The sequence below is a fragment of the Lepidochelys kempii genome, chromosome 4 (genome assembly GCF_965140285.1).
Source record: "Lepidochelys kempii isolate rLepKem1 chromosome 4, rLepKem1.hap1, whole genome shotgun sequence".
Classification (NCBI taxonomy): domain Eukaryota; kingdom Metazoa; phylum Chordata; order Testudines; family Cheloniidae; genus Lepidochelys; species Lepidochelys kempii.
Genome location: NC_136383.1, coordinates 52,969,238 through 52,997,224, shown reverse-complemented (window position 1 = coordinate 52,997,224; position 27,987 = coordinate 52,969,238). Strand labels below are relative to the sequence as shown.

The 27,987-nt window shown below is 44.0% G+C and overlaps 1 protein-coding gene across 1 annotated transcript in view; it reads left to right on the top strand.

Annotated features, from left to right (window-relative positions):
• Nucleotides 1–273: 273 nt before the first annotated feature.
• Nucleotides 274–27,987, top strand: part of FREM3 (FRAS1 related extracellular matrix 3) — a 122,306-nt gene continuing 94,592 nt past the window's right edge. The window contains exons 1-2 of the mRNA XM_073341227.2: nt 274–5,506; nt 7,841–7,930. Of these exons, the coding sequence (XP_073197328.2) occupies nt 391–5,506; nt 7,841–7,930 (5,206 nt within the window). The 5' untranslated portion in view covers nt 274–390. The remainder of the gene's footprint in view (nt 5,507–7,840; nt 7,931–27,987) is intronic.

The window sequence follows — 27,987 nt, the reverse complement described above, 5'->3', positions numbered from 1 at the left end:
TAACCTAGAGCCATTTGTGGTGGGACTAGAGCCCCAGTCACTTGAAGTCACTGCAGTCCCAGAAGAGACGAGTGAGTCCCTGTAGTGGAAAATCAGAGCCCAGCAGGAGGGTTCCTGTCTCCTGCGGGCTGGGTTAGTTTGTGCAGGAGCTGCTTTCTCCTCTAGGCTGTAGGGCTGGCGCTGGGTCCCCGGGTGAGCTGTGTCAGGCTGCGCCGGGGCGGTGCTAGGAGCTGCCGCCCGCTTCTCTTTCGTACCTGCAGCCGGCTGGGGCAGAACAGAGCGCACCGCTGCTAGAAGAGGAGGCGGCCAGTGCACCTTGCCGCGGAGCCGCCCCAGCCGGTGCAGCAGCAGCCGGGCTCCCAGAGCAGGACACCCCGGCTAAAGGGGGCGATGGCTAGTGATCACTGCCTGGTGCTGCTAGCCGGGCTGCTGCTGTGCAGCCTGGCGGCGCGGCGAGAAGCGCAGCAGGACCCGGACCCGCTTCCTCTCCTCCTGCCCCCGGGACTCGGTGGCGGAGGGCTGCTGGTGGCCGGCAGGGGGCTGCGGGTGCCCTGCGGCCGCTCCGTGGCGCTAGACCCGGCGCGGGACCTGGCGATCCGCGTGCCGCCGGGGGAGACGTGCGAGCTGACGGCGCTGGAGAGCGAAGAGCCGGGCCCGCCCCGCCCCGGCGCCCTCTCCCCCAGGCGCTTCCCCTGCCGCTTCGGCCCCGGCCAGGTCACCTACACCCACTACGGCGCCCCCCGCCCCGGCCGCTACCGCCTGCGCCTCCAGCTGCGCTCGGGCTCGCCCCGCCGCCCGCGCCTCCTGCCCCTGGCGCTGCCGGTGGAGGTGCTGGCCCGGCCGCCGCGCCTGCTCCGCCGCCACCTGCCGCTGGAGGTGGAGTCGCGGCTGGGGCTCAGCCCGCCCCTGGACGCCAGCGTGCTGGGCTTCCCCGAGGGTCGCTGCCGCCTCACCGCGCGGCCCCCGTCCGACGGCGGCGCCCCCTTGCCCGCCCACGGGCGCCTGGTGGACTCCGACGGGCGCCCGCTGCCCCCCGGCTACAGCAGCGAGTGCGGCCGCTTCCTGCGGGCGGGGATCCGCTACCAGCACACGGCGGCCGAGCCCTGGTCCCGCCGCGACGCCATCCCCATGCGGGTGGAGCTGCTGGCCGGCGCGGAGCCGGAGTACTTCCAGGTGGCGGTGCGGCTGCGGGGCGGCGCGGCCAACACGGCCCCCTCCCTGGGCTTCGCGGCGCTGCTGGTGGCCGAGGTGGGTCAGTTCGTGCTCACCGCCCTCACCCCCGACATGCTGGCGGCCGAGGACCTGGAGAGCCCCCCGGACCTGCTGCTCTTCAGCCTCACCGCGCCCTGGCCCAGCCCCAGCCCCAGCCCCGGCGGGCGGGAAGGCGAGAATCTCCGGCTGCGGGGCTACCTGCTCAGCACCGACGAGCCCGGCCGGCCCCTCACCTCCTTCACCCAGCGGGAGCTGAGGGAGCTGAAGATCGCCTACCAGCCGCCCACTGTGGACTCGGACCAGGAGCGCATCTTCCAGATGGAAATGAAGGTGCTGGACCCTGAGGGCGCCTCTTCCCAGCCCTTTGCCTTCATGGTGGTGGTGAAGCCCATGAACACGCTAGCCCCAGTGGCTACCTTCAGCCAAGCCGCTGGCCCCCAGCTCATGCTCTTTGAGGGGCAGTCGAGGCCTCTGTCTGGCACTCTGGAGATAAGCGATGAGGACAACTTGAGCGAGGTGAAGGTCTGGGTGACACGGGGCCTGCGACATGGCGAGCTCAGGGTACTGGGCGCGCCACCCGGCCGCGAGTACTTCACAGCAGCCGAGCTGGAGGCTGGGCAGGTAGTTTACCAGCACGATGGCAGTGAGCACAGCTACAGTGACAACACCGTGTTCCTCATGGAGGACGGGCAGCACCAGGTGGAGTTTCTTTTCCCCATCATCATCGCCCCTGTTGATGACCAGCCACCCCTGCTCAACGCCAACACTGGGCTGGTGCTGAGAGAGCGCCAGGCTGTCCAGATCTCACCCTTCGTTCTCAGCGCCACTGACATTGATTCTGAAGAGTCGACAATTCGCTTTATACTTCAGAAGGACCCTGAGGAGTCTGCCCACGCCTCACACTCCCACTGCCTGGGTGAGCTTCTCCTGTGCCAGGCAGAGACACCACCATCCTATGAGAGGGAAGAGGACATGGAGGAGGCCTCCTCATGGCACTTTGTGGAAAGTGAGGGTGTGTATGAGAAGGTGGTGAGTGAATGGCTGCAGCAGGACATCCTGGATGGAAGGCTGTTCTACAGGCACACAGGACCCCATAGCACCAGTCCTGTGATAGACCAGTTTGTGTTCCGCCTCCAGGATGACAATGAGCCCCCTAACCAGTCTGGGGAGCAAATATTCACCGTCAAAGTGCAACCAGTAGACAATTTGCCCCCACAGCTATACCCAGGCACTAGCCTACAGATGACAGTCTTGGAGTACCAGGTGACCCAATTCAGAAAGCGCTATCTGTGCTACACTGACCTGGACACAGATGACAGCGAGTTGAAATACACCCTGCTTACACCCCCAACTGACATAGATGAGAACCACCCTCTGCTGGCTGGAGAGATCGTGCTGGCTGACAACCCTCTGGTGTCCATTACTCAGTTCACCCAAGCCCAGGTCAACCATCAGAAGGTGGCATACCGGCCTCCTGACCAGGAGCTGGGTATCACCCCAAGGGTGGTACAATTTAACTACAGTGTAGAGGACTCAGCAAGCAACTCTATGCCAGGGACCTTCACAATCTTCCTGCAGCCAGTGGACAACCAGCCACCCCAGATCACCAACATGGGCTTCACTGTGCTCGAGGGGAGCAGCTTCCTTCTCACCACCAGTCAGTTGGATGCCACTGACCAGGACACGGACACAGACCAAATTGTCTTCATCTTAAACCAGGCACCCCAGCATGGCCACCTGCGCTACCTGGAGGGGCTGATGGTCCAGGGGGAATCTTTCCTGCTAGATGATATTGCCAGTGGGCGTATATCCTACCAGCACAGTGGTGATGAGTCCACCAATGACTTCTATCAACTGGAAGTGAGTGATGGCATCCACCATGTGCCAATCACTGTTAGGATCACTGTGCAGCCAGTGGACGATGAAAGGCCTAGCATCACTCTACCTGGTGGTAATGGGCTGCTGGGACCCTCTATTGACGTGCTAGAAAATGGTGTCACTGAGATCACTACTTCCCTTCTCCAGGGCACAGATGAAGATACTGATGATCTGGCACTGACTTTCTTTGTGAAGGATCCGCCCAAGCTGGGTGACATTCTGGTAAATCGGGTGCCCATGGAGAGATTCACCCAGCAAGACCTTATCAGTGGGACAATAGTCTATGCTCACACTGGTGGAGAGATTGGCCTGAAGAAGAGATATGACTCTTTCAATCTGACCATCTCTGACCTCTCCCATGAGTGGGTGGTGGGAGGCAGCACGGTGCAAGGGGTATGTGTGTCTGTGACTGTGCTGCCTGTGGACAGCATTGCACCTAAAGTGATTGTGGGGCCCGAGCTGTTCATTGTCTCAGAGGGAGGAAAGAAAGCCCTGGCCCAGCAGCAACTGGATGTGGAGGATGTGGATACTCCCATAGATGACATTTTGTGCACCATCACTGTTCAGTCCACTTCTGGATACCTGGAGAACATCTCTCCAGCCCCGGGGTCTGAAAAGTCTAGGGCTGGCACTGCCATTAGCACCTTCTCCATCAAAGATGTTCACCTGGGACATATCAGCTATGTTCAGAGCATCCACAAGGGGGTGGAGCCCTTAGAGGACAGATTCACTTTCTGCTGCTCTGATGGCGTCAACGTCTCCCCACACCACTTCTTCCCCATTATCATCATCCCTACCAATGATGAAAAGCCTGAGCTGTCTGTGCGTGAGTTTGTGGTGCTGGAGGGGATGAGTCTGGTTATTGACACGCCCATCCTCAATGGCTCTGATGCTGATCTTCCCCCAGACCACCTGCACTTCTTCATCAGTGTTCCCCCCAAGCATGGGCAAATTGTGCAGCAGCTGGCAACTGGTGCCATACCTATCCGCAACTTCACAATGGAGGAGATCCAGGAGGCCTCCAGCATTGTCTATGAGCATGATGACTCCGAAATTAAAGAGGACAGCTTCAAAGTCCAGCTAAGTGATGGCCAGCACACAGTGGAACAGAAAGTGCTGATCATGGTGATCCTTATGGATGATGAGACCCCTCGGATGACTATTAATGATGGGCTGGAGATAGAGATTGGTGGGTCTAAGGTCATCACGAACAGAGACCTTAAAGCCACAGACATAGATTCAGAAGACAGGAACCTCACCTACATCATCCGCTTGGCACCCAGGCAGGGTCTTCTGCAGCATGTGAGCAGACGCGGGGAGCCATTAGGCAATATTACAGTGGGCATGAACTTCACCCAGGATGATATAGACCATGGTTTTATCCGTTATACTCATACTGGCCAACAAGGGGTCCGTGACCTGGTTAAATTTGATGTCACTGATGGCATTAACCCCTTGATAGACAGATACTTTTATATTACCATCAGCGGCATTGACATAGTCTTTCCTGAGGTGATTAACAAAGGAGTAACTCTGAAAGAGGGTGGGAAGGTGACGCTCACAACTGACCTGCTCAGCACTAGTGACATTAACAGCCCTGATGAGAACCTGCGCTTTGGCATCACCCGGGCCCCTAGCCGAGGGCACTTAGAGAGCTCAGACAGTCCTGGGGTGCCTGTTGCTTCCTTCTCTCAGCTCCAGCTAGCTGGCAATAAGATTTACTACATCCACACTGCAGAGGATGAGGTGAAGATGGACAGCTTCGAGTTTGAAGTGACAGATGGCTATAATCCGGTCTTCCGCACCTTCAGAGTCTCCATTACAGACGTGGACAATAAAAAGCCAATTCTGACTATCCATGACCTTGTAGTAGAGGAAGGGAAGACCAAACTGATTACCCCCTTTGAGTTGACTGTGGAAGATCAGGACACCCCTGACCATTTGCTCCGTTTCACGGTTACCCAGGTCCCTGTCCATGGCTGGATTTTATATAACAGCAGCTATCCTGTGACCAGCTTCACCAAATTAGATTTGAATGAGAATCTGATCAGCTATAGACATGATGGTACAGAAACAAGCCAGGATAGCTTCTCGTTCACTATGACTGACGGGACCCACACAGACTTTTACATTTTCCCTGACACCATTCTGGAGACTCATCAACCCCAGACGTTGAAGATCCAGATCAATCCCCAGGACAATGGGGTGCCACAGTTAGTGGTGAACAAAGGTGCCCCGACTCTGAGAAACCTTCCGACTGGACACTTGGGCTTCTTGATCACCAGCAAGTCACTGAAGGCAGAAGACCGAGACAGCCCACACAAACTGCTGAAGTACAAAATCACAGATAGCCCAGACCATGGATTCATCATGAATATTGGCCTTGGAAATGAGAGCATTTACACATTTACACAAGGTTGGTGATAATGGATTTATTCATTTACAGCCTTTAGATCCAGGAATATACCTTAGACAATTCACTTGCTCACCTGTGAGGTAATTTAAGGTTAAACTGGATTGTCTTTTAAAAATAATGACAAAAACTTAAAGATCTTAAACCATTTACAAGGTACATGGGTAGCCTTGAAATTACAAATAAATACATTTTAAAAGGAAGCTGAAAGGCTTGTTTTACCTGCCAACACTTAACCTAAAGTTCTCTTTCTTACTTGCAAGACTTGATAACATCCCTAACGTGTGGTCAGGTCCTGGTACAATGCATCAGGAGGCACAGGGTAATATTTTCAAAAGCACCTGAGCGTTTCTCTACACAGCCCGTGCTGTGAGCCTGGGTTAACAGACTTGGGATTGTGGGACTTACATTAGTGCTCTAAAACTAGCTGTGTAGCCAGCACTTTGAAGTTGCAGGTTGGGCTGGAGCTCAAGCTCTAAAGCCTAGAGATGTGGTGGGTTTCAGAACCTGAGCTGCAACTTCAATGTGGTGTCAACGCAGCTATTTTTAGAGCACTAGCATGAACCCTGCAAACTCGAATCTGTTGACCCAGGCTGGGAGGCTTGCTGCTGGTTTGTTTCCACAGGCTGTGTAGACATACTTTATGTGATTTACAAAAAAAGAAAAGGAGTACTTGTGGCACCATGGTCTGTGTGTATAAAAACATCTGTATTTTCCACAGTATGAATCCGATGAAGTGAGCTGTAGCTCACGAAAGCTTATGCTTAAATTGGTTAGTCTCTAAGGTGCCGCAAGTACTGCTTTTTTTTTTGCGAATACAGACTAACACGGCTGTTACTCTGAAACCTGTCTTTATGTGATTTAGGAGCACATGCCCTATTGACTTTCAATGAGACTTGAAAGGGGTGCCTAAATCACATTTGAAACTGGGACTTCAGAGCCTAAATCAAGTAAATACTTTTGAAAAGTGTAGCCCTAGCCTCTATTCCTGTCTTGCTGTGTAAGTTATGAGAAGTCATTCCACGTTTCTGCTTTGGTTTCACCATCTGTAAAAATGGGCTGAAAATGTCTGGAGATTTACTGATGGTGTGTATTGTTCTGTCACAGGACATAAGTAATTCCCATTGATAGCAATGTGGAGTTACTCATCTCTTATGTGGGAGAATCAAGTCTTAATTTGGCCCCAGAAGTGCTTTGACCCTAGATCTCTGGTCCAGCTCCCATGGGTAGATTCCTGAACAAAGTAGGGACAAAGGTAAAAGGGGGAAGGCAGCCACCTTTGTTTCTGGATTTAGAGAAAGAAGAAAAAGCTATTAGGTTGAAAATCTGTATGATTTCAGATTTTTCGTTCTTTATTATCACTTTACTTAAAAGTCTTTCGGTTAATCTTTCAAGCTCTAATGTAGTAAAATTTGTTTACAATTCAGCTGCAAATGTTCCACACCTGTAAAGAATTAGGATTTCAGTTTAACTAAAAGTACTGAAATCAACCATGAGGCAAGCAGGTACCACTGCTATTGAAGTCCACAGGAGTTAACACCCATGTATGGCAGGGTAGCATTAGATCCAGGACATTTGCATTGCTGAGTTGGGTATGAAGAAATGGGTACTTTAAGATGCACAAAGAATGTTCACTTAAAACTGAAACTGTCAACTTATTTCTTGTGTGTGAAGAAGCAAAAGTAAAAGATCTTCAGTGAGCTTTGAATCAGACTTTTAGTAAATTCAGAAATAGTCACTATAAAGTAAAATTAATTAAAATTTCCACACTATTTCATCTGATACCCAGTCATTTGAAATAGTTGTGTGGTACAGGTTGTTGGGGTTTTTTTTATTTTGTTTTTTTTTAAAGCACAAAACTATGGGGATCAAGTTTTATTCCCCAATGTACAATTTAGGTGTAGCATAGTCATTCTCATTATAATGGGTGAAGGGTTTCTGAAAACTAGAATTTGCAATTAATTTAAACTTTTAAATACTATATTAAAGAACAGATTAAAACAAAACAGAAGTTAGTTTTTTAGCTTTAAATTAATAATCAGGTTAATTACTGCTGAACTGCAGAGCAAGGACCATGGTAGGAACTAATGCTACTGCAATAGAGTTTGAGTTCTTGTTTATACAATTTAAAGTGATACATCTTCTAAAACTGGCTTTTTCTTTGTTTGACAAAGAACAGTGTTAAAGTATTATTCTTCAAAAACAATTAGTAATTTATGAGAATGTTATCAAATATTGTTTACTAAATTAAAATACTAAAGTTCAAAATCTATTGGTAAGTGTTATATTTTGCAGTAAAATGCTGTGGTGATTCACTTAGCATGTTTCATTTATCAGCTGATATTGATGAAATGAAGATCAGCTATGTCTTGAAAGAGGGCGATAGTTCTACCAGTGACATCATCTACTTCTCTATTGAAGACAATGGTAAGGTTATACTTCTTATATATACTATATCTTAAAATGAGATCCAGCAACAGAATAGTATTGATATTGGAATTATAAAATACTTCACTCTATTTTACTGCAAGTTCATGAGTTTTGCATACAGTTTTATACTGAGATAATGGATGAATCACTTATTAAATATATAATGTTAAAATTAATGTAAATTGCTAAGGAAAACTAAATGGTGTAAGAAGTTCTTAATGAGTTACAAAATCTTTCACCATGGTGTTGCTAATTCAAATCTTCTCACAGTTCAGTAGTAACTAGAAGATGTTACCATATGATTGCTGTTCAGTGGAAAGTGTTGGTTCTATCTAGTTCCTAGTGATCAGCCATGCTCATTACAAAAACTTAATATTACTATAGGTGGCTCTTGTTAATAGTGTCAGCAGAGAGACCAAGAACAGAATCAGCATGGAGACTGAACACTACATTGCCAGCACACCATCTAGGTGGTCCCTCTAGATCAGGGGTCGGCAACCTTTTAGAAGTGGTGTGCCGAGTCTTCATTTATTCACTTTAATTTAAGGTTTTGCATGCCAATAATACATTTTAACGTTTTTTAGAAGGTCTCTCTCTATAAGTCTATATATTATATAACTAAACTATTGTCGTATGTAAACAAGGTCTTCAAAATGTTTAAGAAGCTTCATTTAAAATTAAATTAAAATGCTGATCTTACGCTGCCAGCCCGCTCAACCCGCTGCCAGCCTGGGGTTCCGTTCACCTAGGCCAGCAGCGGGCTGAGCGGGTCTTGCGGCCAGGACCCCGGCTGGCAAGGGGCAGGCAGCCAGAACCCCAGACCGGCAGCGGGCTGAGCAGTGCCGGCGGCCGGGACCCCAGACCAGCAGTGGGCTGAACGGCTCACTCAGCCCCGCTGCCGGTCTGGGGTCCCGGCCCTGTCCACATAGAGTGGGTACCTACCTTCTCCCTGGTTCTAGCCATTCTCTTCCTCTCTCTGCACTGAGATGAGGGCGGGAGTGCACTGAGTACAGGGCTGGGGGTGAAGGAGCAGGCTGGGGGTTGGGGTGCAGAGTCTGGCCAGGAGCTAGAATGAGGAAGGGGGCTCAGGGTTGGGGCAGGAGGTTTGGGTGTGGAGCTCTTACCTGGGCAGCTCCCATTTGGTGCAAGGGGTGCAGGTGGGACTGTGTGTGTGCGTGTGTGTGCAGGAACTCCCGTTTGGTGCTCAGGGTGGAGGTGAGGATGTGGGGGATGCAAGAGTCAGGGCAGGGGGCTGGGGGTGTGTGAGTAGGGTGCCGGAGTCAGGGCTGGCGTTGTGGGGGGGTGCAGGGGTAAGGACAGAGGCTTGGGAGTGTGTGAGGGCGGTGCAGAGGTGAGGGCAGAGGGCTGGGGCATGTGGGCTGGGGCCGTGGGGGTGCTCCCAGCCACCTGCCCTGAGTGGCAGGGGGCTGGAGGGGATATGCCCTGATTCCACCCCCCTTCCCCAAGGTCTCCGGAGCAGAGAGCGCAAGTGCGCTGCAGCTCCGCTTTTCCCTCTCCCCCTCTGTAGCAAGGGCCGTCAGCTGATTGGCCACAGGGAGGGAGAGAAGGAGTGGCAGTAACCCAGCACACTGGGGGAAGAGGCGGGGGGAAGGGGGATGCTTGCCTGTCCTGCAAGGAGAGAGCGGTGGGCGGGAGGGCGGAGAAGAGCGGACCGGGCAGGATTTTTAGTGGCACGCTGCTGTCTGCTGGGGTCCGCAGCAGACAGCAGCGTGCCATTAAAAATTGGCTCGCATGCTGTCTTTGGCTTTGCTTTGCCGACCCGTGCTCTAGATCAAGACTGAGATACTGGTATGCTGCTGATAGGGCAGCCTCGTTAAATTTGTACTGCTGTCACCTATGCTGGGGCCATCTTTACATGATGTGAATTGTCATAGCTATAACAACTTAAACGAAGTTATGACAAAGCACACCAGTCAAGGATCTGCTGTGCAGGTATCTGTTTTGAGTACTTCAGCTTTCAGTGATGTCAGTTTGGCATTATTCACCTTATGAACACTGGTAATGCATGCACTATTTTGCCTTTTGCAGTAACGAAATGAAATGAATGAAATAGTTGGGGTATTTTGCTTGTTTGTTTTAACAAGGGCTCAATCCTGCAAGTGTTTTGCATTTTGAATTCTTATTGAAGTTAACAGGAGTTCTGCATATGGGCCCTAGTTGAGGGAAGACAGGAAGATTCATTCTGTGGTATTACCATAGCAGAAATTGTCCATTGAATTTTGCAGACTGATTAACATCTATCATTATATGCTTTCATAATAAGTGCTGCAAACTTCCTGGCTGATTCAATGTAATGAGGCTAATGGAAGTTCTGTGTGTGGATGGTTTGCAGGATCAGGCCCTAAGTGTAACATTCCATAAAAATTACATTTTTTTTTAAATGCACCCCTTTTGAGTGTTCGCTGTCAGTCCTTAAACGAAGGCTGTAATAGCATTAAAATACTTTCTCCAAAATGGTTGACCCAAAATCAAATCTAGTTTCTGGTACAATGACTGTCACCATGTTGTTTTAGTTCAGTGTGTTATATCCTGTTCTAATTATAGGAAACAAGGAAAGCGGCCCGGTAAATGGTGCTCTTTTTGAATGGTGAGCGCTGTAGTCTATTGAAAAATGGAACTGATTCTGTTCTCACTTGTGCCAGTGTACTTCACTGTAGTTAATAGAGTTATGCCAGTTTAAAACTGGTCCAAAATTAGACTCTGGACCAATGATCACGTTTATTCTTCGGACCTGCTCTTCCTGTCCAGAGGAGAAAACGGGCTGCCTCGGAGAGCCAGCGAGCAGCGGGGAGTTTGGGCTGCAGATCATGCCGAGGCTGGTATGCTGCACTGCTCGCCATTGAAAGGCACCCTGATATCCACCCTTCCCATTAGCACAGGCAGCGGTGGATGGAACGTTTTCTTTTCTCATTGATGTCCTTTACCACCTGCCATTAGTTCAGACTCTCCTCTGGTGTGTCAAAGCCAGAGAGGAGGAGTTGCTGTTGCTTCCTACAGTTGTAGTTCACTGTGCAAGTGGCCTTGTAAATTGTGAGCCTTTGAAAGGGGATTGTACCATGCAGAGTGCCTCTTTCCTCACTCCTTCCCTCTCCAGTTAGCCATACCTCTATTCGTGGAAAGCTGAGTTTGTTGACTGAGCTTCAGGCAGCTGCAGCTGCTAAGCAGTGGGGAGATGTTACTGCATGTCACACCCAGCCACAATCTAGCCTTGTTTAGGGGTTTCAAGATCGGGTCCATGGGCTTATAGTTACACAGAAATAGAGTCACAAGAATGACTTTGCATATTTATTGTATCATATCATATGGAAGTAACATGTTATTTACAAATAGGACAAATGTCACAATGTGCAGTTGTGTTAATACAAAAATAGTTGAACCGTACATTGTTGCATGGAGACAGATCACGTATTCTCTAGCGACTTCCAATAAAAATTGGTGTTTAGCTTGTACCTGGGATTTACAGAGTTTAAAATGTAGGAAATGTACAAATAAATAAATAAAATAAATGAGCTTGGGAAAAAGACCTAACTTACAGCAGAAAAGCCAAGGCAAGTGGTCATGAGCAGAGTTTGTACTTTCTCCTCAGAGTACTCAAAAATACTTCATATTATTAAAATCGAAATGTGTTAAAATATCATTGTAGATGAAAATTCAACCTCACTAAAGCTCTAAGTTATTCCTCTTTCAGCAACCGTAGCTTGGACATTTGTACATATAGGGCTAAACTGTTGCTTAAAATTATGTGAATTTACCTCATTTGTGTTGTTTCTGCTGAGGATCCAACTTTAACGTTCTGTGATTCCAAAGCGCACTGATATTTTTGGTATCACTTTAAAGTTCATTAAGACATACTGTGTAAATGAGAGAACAGAAATCTGACATAAATGTCAGTGTTCTACCCACAACAGTTTATTACACAGACCCTTACAAGGTCATCTGTTGGAAAAAAGAAAGCTGATCGCAATAAAACAAATCTGTTTGCCAGCCAGTTACTCCAGGAGACTTATGGGAATGTGGGCCATGTATGTTGGTGGTATATGTTTATATGACTTAGCAGATGGATGAAGTCTAACAAAGTGCAGGAAGGAATTACAACCTATTGGGTAGATCTGGCATCCAAAGCTTGAAAAGGAGCTGCTTTTATAAAGGTTTCTGTAATTACAATAAATGTGCAATAAAAGAGTTCCATTCTTAATGGCTTTCAGGGTTGCTCTCTGTTTAGACGTCAAAAGATGCTTAACAAAATGGTCTCATGAGCCGAAAGATGGGTGTGAAGGGCAAAGGATTTTTAGAATGAAGTCGGAAGATAAAACAAATGCAAGTAATGAAAAGCTAGTGGCTATAAAAGTGTCTGGTTAGATTTTAATATTGATCAATTACTTAGTGGAAAGCTAGAGAAATTTAATGTGATGCTGTGGTGTTTTGAAAAGGTGGGCTACATTCTATTTGCTGAAAACAAGTTTCTAAAATAAAGGCAGCATATGAAGCCAGGGCAATTGCAGCCCATCCCTCTGCAGCTGTGGAGCACCCTATGGCATTGGAAATGGTGTGGCTATTCTACGTACAGGATGGAGATGGACTTTGGGCGATGGCTTTGGGCAAAAGGAAGGCTACATAGTAGATATGCACCTCATTTTATAACAGAGCCCAGCTCTGCAGTGATTCCTTGCCTGTCACATTCACAGCATGGGTGGGAGTGGGTGGGGTAACGTGTGTAAGCAACAAGATTCAAAGCACTTTCAGATTGGGGAAGGATGAGCTATTAGGCTATCGTAGCCGACTCAGAATAGCTCCATAGCCTGAGTGGGGAGGATATATTCTCTTTCACCCTTTTCTCTAGAGATACCTAATATGTTGTTCAGGATGGGCCAAATTTAGGGATTCTGCCTCCTCCGTGCAGGACTCCTGCTCAACAATGTCTGTTTTTCTTACCCAACTGAATAAATACAGGCATTTCTGAAATCCTATGGAGAGCTAGTTTATTGGATGATTTTACTTAAACAGTTAAGGCCATAGGCCAGAAGGCCCTGGAGCAGTGATACTCAGACCTCAGTAGTTCAGGAGCCAAATTAGCAATCAACATTACGCAGAAGAGCCACAGTAGTGTAAATTCATTGTTTCATTTAATATAGTTCTCTCTCTCTCTCTCAAATATTCTCACAGCAAATAAGTTAACTTAGTGCAGGTTGATAACTTAATTGGTCAATAACATAGTAAAAGCATCCTGGGTGGCTAATAACTTTGATTAATAGTTAAATCACACAGTGTTTTAATACCAGGTGCTGCAAAGAGTTGCAGGAGACACATTAATGAGCCACTGCCCTGGAGCAAATTCAGAGACACTGGGGTTTGGAAGCCAAACTCAGTACTACTTTTGCAGGGGAGCAAATCCCATCTGCAGCTCCAATGAGAGAATTTGGAAGAAACTACAAGAGCTTTTTCTCAGGATCATTTCTACAAGTTTTCCCACAGGGGACTTGTTCTCCCTCACTTATTTTACATTCACTTTTGTCTGAAAGCAAAACTGCAAAAAGGAAAGCAAAGGTGCTGTCCTGTTGCTGTTAAGAGAACAGCTTTGTGTACAGATTCTTTACCCAGGAGTGTTTTTAAAAACAAAAAATGAGAGCTTTGGACTGAGCACTCAGTGCCCCACGTAAGCAGGCTAGGGGCATTTCAGCACACTTGTAATGTAAATTTTTGCTGCTTTCCTCCTTTGATATGCCTGGGAAGTGTTGTTCTTTCCCAGTCCTAGACTCCATCATAGTGTGATGTCCCATTGTGTACTTTGCAAACTCACCATCGAACAGCATTGGAGCATGCAGACTGATAGCAATTTAGCTTAATTCCTGCCCTCCTCCCCAGGTTCCCGCAGTATTTCATGGCTTTTTAAAATTGTCAGCTGGCCATAATCTAAAAGCCAAGCTTTACAAAATTCTGTGCCTACAAGTTAGGCTTCTAAATCCTCACATAGCAGCTTAATAAGCAGCCTGATTTTCAAAAGAGCTGAGCACTTCAGTGGGAATCGTTAGGTGACAGCACTTTTGAAAATCAGGCCACTTATGCAGGGGCCTGTTTATAGGCACTGATTTTGATTTATTTAATTATTTAAATCTTGGCTTTAGTCCTTAGGGAGTTATTAAAACTATCATTCACTTCAATGAAAGTTTTGTCAAGGTAAGGAATGCAGGACTCATCCCAGGGTTCTTACTACATGTCCATTATTTGAAAAGAAGATTTAGGACATCTATGGAATACTGGGAAGGGAACAGTCACTTACCTTAATCCTGTAGACAGCATGAATGCTGTTTTTCATCATAGTGATAGGCCACCAAAGAGAATGCATTACTATTGTTCTTTGTTTTACAATAGCACCTGGAAGTGCCAATCAAGATCGGGAGTAACCTCATTGTGCTAGGTGTTGTACAAACATCGAACAAATAAGCCCCAGTTAGATTTTGCATCCTGGCATGATGACCATAGTGGGAGCTGGCAGTTGGAAACACTTCTGAGACCTAAGAAATTAGGAAGACATCCTGTAAATTAACATTAAAATGTGCTTTAAATACACTCTTCTGTTTATAGGTGTACCAAGGGCTAATCTGGGAGTTGTAAATCTTGATTTGATTTTGCTGACCACCTGTAAGTAAGGGCCAGATCCTGATAAAATAGCAGAAGTGTCAATCGGCCAGATTCTGCTCTCTGTTACACCATTGTAAATCTGGAGAATCTCCACTGATGAGAGTGGAAGGTCTTTGGATTAATCTGTATGCACCTAATTTCAATGGGAGCAGGTCTGGTTCCTGAGGTGTAGGTATAGGAGGCTGACAGCTGTGGGTGGTTGGCAGGAGGCCATATATGTTTGTCCCAAAGTGTCCTATAATGAGTGTGAGTGCAGATTGGCTGATATAGATTATCACCTACTTCTAGTTTGAGTATCATGTTGATTCAGATGCTGGATGAGTGAATCTGACAAGATTCTTACTTTCCAGGATATCCTGACACCATTGTACAAAGATTAATGATCACTTCTGGATTTCTTTTGGTTTCGAAACAAGATGACTGAATCTGATAGGAACTTTCCTCCTTGCATATACTGGAATAGCATTGGACAAGCATTATCTTGTTCCACTACATAGAACAGCAATCAGCAACGTTTGGCCCTCCAGGGTAAGCCCCCTGGTGGGCTGGGTCGGTTTGTTTACCTGCCATGTCCACAGGTTTGGCCGATCACGGCTCCCACTGGCTGTGGTTCACCGCTCCAGGTCAATGGGGGCTATGGAAAGCGGCACGGGCTGAGGGATGAGCTGGCCACTGCTTCCGGCAGCCCCCATTGGTCTGGAGCGGCGAACTGCGGCCAGTGGGAGCTGCGATCTGCTGAACCTGTGGACCCAGCAGGTAAAGAAACCGGCCCGGCCACCAGAGGGCTTATCCTGGCGGTCCACATGCCAAATGTTACCGATCCCTGACATAGCTGAATAATGCAAGCATCTTTCTATCAGAGAATAATGCAGGAAAAATATTGCAGAATAGGAGCAATCTGACAATGGGATGGGTGGAGCAGAAGCTTTGATTCTTCCCTGTTGGTCTCCAGACACTGTGGAAACTAGCTAGGAGATCAGGGCATTGTGGCTTGTGGGATTGAAGTGGGATGGAAAAAATGGAGAAGCTCTTTGTGGTTAGCTCTCCTTGGGCCTTGGAGGATTTCCAGTCAGAAATCAACCCAGAAGGTCTACACAGACATTTCTAGTGGTCAACCACAGTAGTGCAATTTACTTAATCACTATAAGTAATTAAAAATACCCATACCCTTATTATGCAAATCTCTGTGCTCTGGCTAATAATTGCCCACAGCCAATCAGAGTGCAGGTAGGTGCATACTTGAGAAATGAGTTACTGTTATGAAAGTATCTGCACCCTGAGTGAATAAGGCAGTTCAGTTCAGTACATTTCCTGTTAATGATGGAACTAGTAGTCCCTAGTTGTACCTATTATATTTCCTCACCCAATTTCAGTACAAATCTTTAGTAAAACCACAATCACATTTCATTTTTATGCGCATTATCTTCAGTTTTCTCTTCTGTTATTGTTTCTTGATTTATGAACCATTACATCATTTTATGGAGGTCAGAATAATTTAAAATATTGGAACAATTTCAACCCTGATATAACTCAACTGATTTTAGTGGAATTATATCTGGGAAGAATTTGTCTTATGTTTACAAACAAAGATAGAATAGTAGGCAGCTTGGAAGTGTACAGCCTTCGTAGTCTGAATGAAACCAATTTCCTTTCTGGTTTAAGATGGGTGAGTAAATTATTTCATTCAGCTTTAGTCACATTGATTTTCAAGGAACTGGAAGGCCTCTGCTTCATAATCAACGAATACACTAAGCCATACTTCATAGCTGGCACTTTGTATCCTTGGCAACATTACAGCTGGAAGGATCTTCCCTTTTAGGAGCCAATAGAGTAGTCAATAGACAAAGCTATGAGAGCCTGCAAATGACCTTTGGACTGTACTCCCTTTGATGAAAGAAAAAAGTTGAACATAAGCCAGCTGGGAAGAAATTGGCAAAAAAGAAAATATATTTCTCGAGCCAATTATTTTCTAGCCCATTTTGTAATGCCATGTAACTGATGCCGTTAAACAACACATAGGTCTAGTCATTTATGACAGGTTGGAGATGTATTTCTTGTTTCCTTTTGCTAACATTGCACTTAGTATGCAGGAGAAGGTGCTATGAAGTGCCACCTACTTTTCTTCCAGAAGTCTTATTTTGCTGTCAGTTGATGAATATGTGAGTCCTTCACTGGCCATGGCATGACTAACTTGGCTAACTGCAAAATGATTAGAAAACCTGGGAGAGAGGGAACCACACACAGTGAACAGATGGTGACTTTCATTACTTATCGACCAGGGGACACAAGGAGGTCTGTTTAACTGGGAGCCTGTTTTTAGACATTTCATCAGCAATACTTCTAGTCTCTGCTAAACTGAGCAGTCCTATTAGATAAATTACTAGGCCATAAATGTACTATGGGATATTACTTTATATAAATAAAATGGAATAAGAAAGCTGGTGTCTGATTAAGGCAGTTGTACTGTGGGAGTAAATTAAAATGTAGCTGTGTGTATTTATAAATGAAAGTGGCTGAAGTTATCTATTATCTGGGTTTTTTGTATGCTAACATGACTGCCGTAACTTCAGGAAAAACTACATGACCATTGTCAATTAAGAGGGTATCATATCAATGAGTAGCAGCTGTCCAATGCAGAAAATAAGCAAACGGAAAATTAGAGGGAAAATAATTTTCTGTCCAGTCACTTTGGCTTGCAATAATGTTAGAAGTTACTTGTACCAATAAGAAGCAAAAGTAATTGAGACAGAAGTGTGATCTTTTAAGTTGATGGTGTCCCCTTTAAATCACATAATTTAATTTATGGGGGAAAGAAAGCTCTCTTTAATACACTAATTACAAATGTGAGTTGTTTTGATCTGCAACATAAGTATGATTTGCCAATTAGGGGAGTTACTGGGTAAGTTTATTGGTGGTGTGCATGCATAAGAGAGTATGACTGACTCAGGACCAAATTTTCAAAACGGTGGGGTATCCCTTTTACCTGCACAAACTGTACCCACTACTGAGTTGTCGGTGAAAATCTGAGTACTAGCTCCTATAATCAACTGATTACACCACAGATTGTGCAGTTAAATGCCCAAGTATTCAGATTTATGTCCATGGGTCATTTTACAGGCACAGATGTTGGCAAAAATTAAACCCACAAAAGGAGGTATGGTTCGTATTTATAAAATGTACTTTTAAATCTGAGTGAGGCAGTGTCATAATATTATGTTTGTTCAAAGAAACAATATGTAATGATTTGCAATATACTCTGAGCCTATTATTGTTGACTTTACTCTATGCTGACATTTAAATACTGAAGAAGTCATTATTTTTCCTGATGCTCTTCATGCAAAGCACAGTAGATGGAGTAGTGGGCACCAAACAATACCTCTCCAGGTTCTTTTATGTTCAGCGATGCTATGTATAAATAACTCTCTACCACCTGGAGGCTTCACCTTTTCTTTTTATAGTTATTCGTACCCTTAACCTTTTGACATCCACTATCGTTGCTGCCCTGGAGACCTCTTTTCAATTACTGTAGCAAAAAGAGTAAGGAGAGTTAACTGATGCTGAAGGCTACAGGGTTTTGCTGATATCCTGCAAGACTAGTTCAGACATCTTCTAAGCATTGCATGGAAAGCTGTTTTTACGCTTACAATTCTGTTGTATAAGGGAATTTTACTGCACTGTTTTAAAGATTGTCTGCTGACCATTTAAAAAAAATTAAGAACATTTCCCTATTATCAGGTCAATGCCCAAAATAAGCCTATAGGTAAGGGACACTTACCACACTAGTAATATAAAGTATGTGGGGTTCTTTTGTTCTGTGGGTCCTGCTTGGGATAGCTCCCAGCATGCCTGGGGTGATGTTTATGGGAGTTTTATCATTGACATTAATGGGGCCAGGATTTCAACTGTGGACTCCCACCCACCATAGACTGGTGATGGTGCAAGTACACTACATGTGGGGTTAAGGAAAATCCTGACATTCTCTAAAAGTATGACATTTTCTACATTTTTCTTGTTTTATACCAATCACAAAATTAAAAGAGGAGATTCAGCTACAGAGTTCAAATTCAGGTCTGAACTTCCTCAGAGTTCAAGATGTGTGTTCTGCCCATGCCCATTGCAGTAAGAAGTCTAAACTGCAAAGTTCAGATTTAGATCAGATCCAGATTCAGACTGGTTCAAGGTTGGCATAAGAGATGGGGTCTGATCCAGGGTTCTGGTTTGGCTCCATCTCTAATATGAATGTTAAATGCTATAAAAACATTTTGATTCCCCCTACCCTCTGCTCATCTGCTGCTCAGGAGTTGCACTGATTTAACACAATGCTCATAGACTGACAAACAGCAGCCAGACACTGACTACAGTATTGTTTGGTTATTACTGATTTGGGGCCAGATTTGAAGTGACAAGAGCTATACCTGGTTACAGATCCAACACCTCCATCCAGGTACTCAGATTAATTTAATCTTGTTGAGCATGTGGAGGATTCCTCTGGTGATTTCCAAGGCTCTGTTCCTCCACTCTTTTTCCATAATATCATCTTCCTTTCCCTTATTTAAATGTTTTATGGGTTTGACTTTCTCCATTTCCATCAAGTTATGTCATTTGTCATCATCCCAGCTATCTTCTTATGACTGGGAGATTTCCATTCTGTAGTATTAGAGACTATAACGTGGTGCCTGGTATCCATGAAAACCTAGGGGAGGGGGAGTTGTGCAGTGTCAGGGGAAGCATACCTACAAAGCCCGCCATGCTCTTACCTCCTTGATGCACCCCTTGGGTCGGATAGTGCCCTCTGGGCCTAACAGAAAGCATACTCTATCCTTAGCGGAGCATAGAGCGTGAAACTGTGACACACCCTTTCCACTTCCTTTCAGACCTCACAGAGGCCAGTCAAAATCTGGATTTAAGAAGAAGAATATAGGCTAAATTTTGCCCTCTGTTTAAACATATCCAGTAAAATCATTGGGGACATGTGAGTGTAACTGTGATCATAACGTGGCCCAATGTGTTTTGTTTTTTGTTTTTCCACTGTTTTTTATAAAAATCTCCATTAAACATTTTTTTTATTTATTTTTTTTTTATTTTTAAGCTTTCAGCTACTGTAACTAGCTCACATCTTTTAGAAGTGTGGCGAGTAGTGCTTTTGCTTTTTGTCAGTAGGGGATAGACTGTGAATCAAAGGGGGAAGTCTAATTGGTGCTGTGCATGCCCTGCATTACTCTGATTTGCCTTTAATCTTGTTGTCAGTCAGGATTTGCTCTCCTGTCCTGGGTAAAGAAAGAGTGTTTTAAAATGTACACTTATCTCACTAGGATAACAGTGTTGAAAAAATTGAGAGGTAAAACATAATATGACCCTATTGCTTTTCCTTATTGCAGAACCCGTATCTTCCCCCAAGAAAGCTAGCATTATGATACTAAGATTAGTTGTACTTTTATATGTATGTGCTTTTCTATAGGTCTTGAACCGGTGTGCATAGATAAGGCCTGATTACACTGATGTAGCTGATGTCTTCAATACAGCTATTCCTAGTTTACACTACTGTATGTGTGATGGAAGAACTAGAGCCATAGAGTTTGGTGTGAATTATCTGTATACATTAGTATCAGTAGTCAAAATCAGGGAAAAATGTAAGGAAAATCAGTGTGAAATCGAGACCCCTCCTCTGTTGGTGCTGAGGGTCTGTCCTGGGTAGAATCAGCATGGTTCTCTCGAGTATGGGAGTTTGGGGAACCTGAAGTGAGGGTATGCATCGCACACAATCCACAAAACAGATTTAGGTTCATAAGAGAGGTTGGGGGAGGGACTCATCAGCCAGCTTCTCTCCAGTCCTACCTTTTTCAGGCATAAGAGGGGCACAAGCTATTTAAGCTCCAAAGGAGGGGGAGGGGCAGGTAATAGCTGAAGAGTGGCTTTGCTGTAGCTATGCAGTCTAGTTGGGAAGATTTCTGCTCCAAGGGAGTTCCCAGCATGCAGCAGGCTGCTCAGGTTATGCACAGGAGACAGAATTTGTGTCAGGTTGACGCGTCCATAGGGAACATTAGCACCGGTCTACAGTAAGATCTAATAACATCTGTCAAATAACTGTTCTCTTTTCTTCTTTTTCATCCTCCTTTCTTTCCTATTTTATTTAACTTTCCATTTTATTCTTTCATTCTTTCCACCATGTTGTTTTTTGGGGGGGGGGGGGGGTTTGGTTTTTTTTGGTTCAGGAGTTGGGTTGGTGCAGGGACTGCCTTTTTGTTCCGTTTATACAATGCCTAGCACGATAGAGTCCTGGTGCATCACTGGGGCTCCTAGATGCTACAGCAGTACAAGCAACAATAATAATCAAATGCTTCCTTGAAGTAGTAAGACACAGTTCCCCCACAGTTTAAATAGTGTTGGAGTTCATGTCCCAGCGCTTTGGGAATCACGATTCTTGTTCATGCACATAATACACACATAAAGATGAACATCAGAATTATCACTTCTTTATTTTAAATAAGTTTTTGCTGCAGTAAATGGAAACATTTTCCCCCCAAACATTAATATTTTAAACATTCTAAACAAATTGCTTGTGTAGTAATTACTTACTCTTCACTTTTTGATACATGCATGTTTAAGCAAACCTATGTCCGTATGTGTTCTTTTTTCTGCTAACTGGTCCAAGTCTTGCCTATGATGTGTGGTGATTTTTTTCCATAATAACATTTTCTTGTATATGAGAAACTCAGCTGATTAATCTTTTGACAGTCCAAATGAGTAGAGTTCAATTCTTGGCCAAATTCCATATCTGTGGTAAAGTTTTTGCATGACATGTAGTTAATGACAGGTTATATCTAATATGTAGTAAGCCTAAATTAGGGCTTAAGTAAAGCATTGTTCTATTGACTGTATAAGTTGTCTCAAACATTTTCTTCCAGAACATTGCACTACCACATCACATGTAAAAGAGTGCTTTCTGTTGCTCAGAATTGCCAATTCTGTTGTAATATTCTTTTGTACTTGCACCCTTCTCACCCAAGAATCTCAAAATACTTTGAAGACATTAATTGTGATGTAAGTATTATTATACTTTATTTTAGAGATAGGTGAACTGTGGTACAGAGACACAAAGGCAGAACCAGGAATAGAACACATGATTTCTAATTCTTGGCCCACCTTCTCCAGGCTTTAAATAAGAAACCAAATTCCTTCCCAAGCAAGTTAAATAAAAGATTTTTTTAAACTTATATCACTGATTTTTAATAAAAATTAGAAAGGTTAGTCAACAAAGGCATGTGATTTCTTGAACAATAAAGCTTATCAAGAAATTTGCACTACAGGAATCTTTAGAATTCAGCAGGAGAATGCAGACCTCTTTTTAATACTTCTTTTTAAATGTTCTGTAATTTTGCTTTCATGCTTGACAACATTGAATGATGTATGTTACCTGTGTTGACCTCAGAAGTGCAGAACTATGAGGGGTGGGATGCTTTATTTTGATACTGGTGTTTGCAAAGGCATTATGTTTCTGCTGGAAGGAACAAACATGAGCTTTAGTGGAATGAAAACACCCAAGTGTTCTTGACTGGCTTTGAATCATCCCTTATTATTTCAAGATACGCTGCTCGCAGTGTTGTAAATTAAAATTCTAGGGCCAAAATTTTTCAAACTTGTGGTTAGCTAAAAGTTAGTCATCTGTATAAGAGCACTGAGCACCCACCATTCCCAATGACGTAAAGTAGTTTTGCCATTAAGTTACCCACATATATTTGCAAACTCAGCTACAGCTTAATTAACATTTTTTCCTGAGAATTTTCTTTTGTTTTTGAAAAAGTGGTGACATTTTCATGCTCCCCGGATCCCAAGCAAGTAGAAATGGGACCAGGTGTTTTTTCACTGTCCAGGGCACTCTGCATAGGGCCAGGAGAACATCATTTAAATGATAGATGCAGAAGGGAAGAGAATTATTCACTCCCAAGGCGCCTCTCTTCCCCTCCCCACCATGCTGATTGTTAGGATTCCCTCTGAGACCTGTTTCCACTCAGCTTCCCAAGAACTCAGTTTGACTCCAGACTTTATCACTCAGGTGTCTTTATTTGGCATATAGCAAAGCTGTATAGAGTTGACCAGACTTAAACACAGTGGGGATGGATGTAGGGTACACCACAGCTCCAAAGTTACCCCCTTCCCTTATATTCATTACACCTCTCATTGCATTTACTGTACATTGCATCACACATTTTAAGATTGGCTTGGTAACTTTGCAGTAACCAGTCCCTGTGCAGCATGCACTGTCCATGGTTTGACTTCCTCTTTACCTCATCTTTACATTCCCAACTTATTTTGTCCCTTGTTATATAGTTCATAGTATATAGTTCCCTGGGTGTTCTCCATCTTATCTTAGTTAGCTCAGACATTGTCTTCTTAAACTACTGACCTATTGCCTTACTTTATTTAGCACAAATATTGTGTTTTCAAGCTTACGACTCATTTACTTCCCTAATTCTGTCTTCCAAAAAATGAGGCCTCCCTCCATGTATTAATTACTCACGTTGGGCCAAGCCTCAGCTACACTGATGAAACTTATTGGGATCTTCAGCTGCTTGATTAGCCTAATTAGCCTCAGAATCTCCAAAAGCTCAAGTTGTCTTCTCTAGCCTCCACATCCCCTCTTCTCAGGTTCACCTCTCCATTTTCCATTGTGATCCCCCCATCTGCGGTCCCCACTTTCTTGCACCTCCTGCCCACCACTCACCATCCCAGGGGTTTGTCTTTCTGTTATCCTTCCTCTTCATTTGGTCTCCTGCCTTGCTTTTCCTCTCCTGTCTCAACTCCTCTTCCTCCTGCATCCCCGTCCTGGGTTCCCTCTTTTGTATTCTGATCTCTTCTACAGTCTTCCAGAGAATAGTAGAACACTTCTCAGGCAGAACGCTTACCAATATAATAAAATGGACTTGTTTAGCCTGATCCCTTCCTACTTCCTATGGCTTCAATTCTTAAGGGTTAAGATTTCTAACTAATTCTTGCCTCGATAGAACACACTCCTGTGCCCCATTTCCAAATGTATAACGAGCTGCATCTCTGTGTGAAGTTTGGAATCCACAGCTAGGCACCCAGATTCATAGGCCCATACAGTGAACTGCCACTCTGTGATGGTGCAGCACTGAGCAAGATGCTCTCCCCACTTTGTGAGATTTTTCAAGATATTGGTCCCTGGGGATCTCAGGCTTCTTGTTCCTGCTCCCTGCCCAGGAGCTGGACTCTGAAAAGGGGGCAGGGAGGAGTTTGGGCTCATGGCCCTGCGCTGACTCGTAGAGGATCAGTGCATGTGAAAAAGTGATCTGTTGCTCCATACTAATGGACAAATGGGACAAATGGCTCCAGTTCTTCTTCGGGAGTGGGATGGCTTCATCCCACTCCCATCTGTGGGTTGTGGCATTTAAGCCACAATCCAGCCAATAGGCATGTTCCTTTCAAAAAAGCGGCTTAATTCTCAGAGGTGCTTCTTACCTAACACTCATACTGACACTGGAGGAAGAAAGAGGTGAAAATCAAGCCACATATTTAGGTGACTGACTTTAGCATGAATCTAGAATCAGGCCCACAGTGTCAATTTCAAATAGTTTGTCAAATATTAGTTATTATTATACTAATTAGTTAGTTATTATTATACTAATAACTCCAGAGTAAGTCTACTGATGTCAGTGGAATAACTTTTGAATTGCACCAATATAAATGAGATCAGAATCAGGCCCTGTCCTCTCCATACACATGAATGTAACCTGGAGACTCATATTTGGTCAAACTTAGCAAAAACATATCCACTCTCACTCTGAGACCAAGTTTGGAAGGAACGTTTTTGCTATAGTTATGACTTTTTAGATAAAGTGGTTTTGTCTAGAAATTACTTTCTAGCCTTAGCTATAGTGTTGCTAGGTTCAGAATAGGACTGATTTTTAGATATAAATTGCCAGATGCTTCTGTCAGTCTCACTCAGAAATTCCGTTTAATTTATTTGGAGATCTGCACAAAGACCCATTTATTTTTGTTTTAGATTCATTTAGGTGTGTAATCCCTACATAGAGAGCCAATAAAGAACTTTAAAGATCCTAAAAGATGAAAAATGTTCTATAAATATAGAGCACTATTAGTGTTATTACTGATTCATCATAGCTTGAGCAAATGAGAATAATTAAAAACAGTGTGTGCTTAGGGATTGGTGCAATCTAAGCATGAGCTTTTTCACAATATTTTCTTGGTAGTGCAGTAATTATTGCAGGGCCATTTATGTACCAGGATTCAAAACAAAACAAAAAAATACCCCTGACCGCGTTTGCATTCAGCATAGTGAATGGTGTTTAAACCTTTGATTTGTTAACTAGCTGAGATCTGCCACATAGCTTCTTTCTCATAGTACCTAAGATAATCATTGGGGGTAAACCGGGCAAGTATGCTTTTGCCTTCCAAGGTCTTCATCTGAGTCCACCCTATTGTCCTTGCTCAAAGACATGTACTGAGAACTGCTTCTGAGTGCTACTTCATTTGTCAAAACCATTTTCATGCTTGTTTAAAGTTAAATAAGCATCATATTTAAAAGTTTATGGTGGAGTATGCAACTATAAAGAGAGATGCCAATAAAAAAGGAAACCTTAATTGTTTTTAAAGTATGCATTAAGAGTACACCATGGAAACTAAACAGCAAACAGATGGGAAATTGGCAAGGTTTAATATAAGTCCCACACGGAAGGGCCTCTTTACACATGGCTGAGTACTTATTGTTAAAAAATGCAAAATATTGAACATACTCATCCAGTTTAGCTTTTTTGAATTAAACATATCAAAGAATTACTTGATAGCAATTTATTTAAGTGAACTACAGCTGTAGAGAGAATCTACTCTTCAAACAAAATTTAAATACCTCTAGATTTTAACATTTCTGTAGTGATTATACTTGAATCTACCTCTCAGTCTCCATTGAGCCACTTTCTGAGTCTTTTGATGTCCAACCTCTTCCTTCACCTGTACAGGACAAACCTTTAACTTCTAAGAGTTTCTTCTTAATCATATTCACACTTTTTATCACCCTTGAAAACTCCAGTAACCTTCCCATCATTTATACTCACAGCTTTGACATTCTTGCCCTTTCCTTTTATCCTCACACCCATGCTCCCAAAAAATCTTGTCTTTACACCTCTTCAAACATTTTTAATCCACTCCTTCTATTCTGTCCCCCCCTGCAAAGTCTCTAGTTCATAAAAATATCAGAACTGATAAGATTTTCTTGGGTTATGCAAGTTACAGAAATGGAGAATGGCTGAAAACTTTTGATATGGATTCGGATGCAGATTTTCCCAAAGTTCTGTAGTGTTTTTGTCTGAGAGTTTGGTTTGGGCCCACCTCCCTTAGAAAAGGAAGAACCTGATTGCAGACTAGCCCACTGATGCGAGGTTAAAACTGCACATGTGGGTACAATCAGAGTAGTGATTGGATGTTAACATAGAATTTCTCAACGTCAGCCTTCTTGTTGTGTGTCCTAGCATCCTCTGTTCATTTTGGCCTGATGTCTGTTTTGTAAAAAATAGATATTTTGAAACAATAAGAAAAACAAAGAGCTTAACAATAAAGTGTAAAAGCTACATTTTGATGGCCAGAATGTACAAACAGCACATGCCACAGATTAATTGCGACTGAAAGCACCAAGAGGAGTTTTGTCTCAGGAGGCAAAATCCTCCCTCAGTTCTTTGGAGTGCAGCAAAGATGTGCACATAGCCCTCCTCCTTGGGATGGTGCTGCATTCTTCCCGCTACAAAAGTCAAAATGGTTCCCTTTGCAGGTGGTCTCATCTTCTATTCTCCCAGGCCCATTCTGTTTTGAGATAGACTGCACCCTAGAGGGTGCACAGAAGGAGGGAGACCTTGTGCTCCCCCTAATGCAGTGTCTGCATTTCCTTGCCCTTGTATAGCTGCCCAATGTGGGGGAAAGTTGAAGGGCCCTTCTCCTTGTGCTGGAGCCAGGGACAGTGCTCTTTTACAGCACGCTTAAATATGTTTGACATTTCAGGTACCTCTGTAAATCCACTTGTATTAGTGGTGGGTCCTACCTGCAAAGTTCAGATCTAGGTCTGACCTTCCCCAGGTTCAGTGATATTCAAATCTGATGCTTTCATTTCTGTCCTTGCTAGCCAGTATATGTTTCATCAGGCTATTCAAGATTCGCCACAACAGGTTGGTGACAATCATGTCAGCTTGTCTATGAAAGAAATACGTCTGTACCTAAGCAGCTATTTTTATTGACAACATGAAGATTTATCCGATTTCTGTGAGAAAGCAAGTGATAAATGAGTTAGTTATTCTTATAGTTCCCAGATAGCAAAGTTCTTCTTCACTTCCCAGAGGTGCTGTCCGTGATTCATCCTGAGCTTTGCCTACACCACTCTGAGGAGCATTCCCTAGCGACTGTTTATAACATCAGCTGTATTGGTACATTTTGACATGTTGATGTAATTTTGGGAGTTACAAATGCAATAACTTTCCAACCTGGCAGCTTCAAGCCATGAATCAGTCAGCTTGCTCTGGTTAGAACTCTTCAAAGGTCAAACTATACAATAAATCTCCTGCACTGATTCTTGATTTACAGTGTCTCTGAGAGCTCCATATAGATTCAGTACCTTCAGGGACCTGCAATGCCAAACATATTAAAATGTGTCACAAAAGAGCATTGACTCAGAGGAATAAGTTAATTTAGGACTAAAGCTAATGTTCACATTACACATAGTCAACTTTATCTCATGCGAGCACACACACAAAGTCTGCCTTGGAAAACATGATTTTTTTCCTCCTTTATAATAATAGTTAGGCACTTCTGAGTTGTGGTTGCCATGTGATAATTAAATACAGGTAATATATCTTGTCTTACTACTTAATGAATATTGTGGAATGGAATGTTTTTAGCACTGTAGTAGGCATATCTTAAACAGAATAGGCTTCATTTTAAATGAGATGGTGTTTGCTGTAATGTTACATACGTGCTTTTATTTCCTTCTTTTCTGCTGGAGGTGAAGGCGGGACTGTTCAGATATTAAAGGAAGGGTTCTTCCTTTTCTAGTGCAGGAATTGCCCACAAAACTGCATGATCAGTATCTGACAGAGGAACAAACATATAAAGAATACATTTCTAAGTACATTTGGTCTGTACTTTTCAGGAATATCCACTCTGTTTGATGTTTAATTCTCTCTTATTCCATCGCTTCTGATTGTGTCACAGGTAAAGTTAACTTTCAAAGTGTGGGACTGTTCAGAATCTTGATCTAAGGTTGTGCAGATTTTATCCCATTAGAAAGGCATGACACACTATTGGGTTTTCCTAGTAGTATTGTTCACATTACTTATTAGCAGTGCTACTAGCTTTAGACATCTTGTAGAACCTAG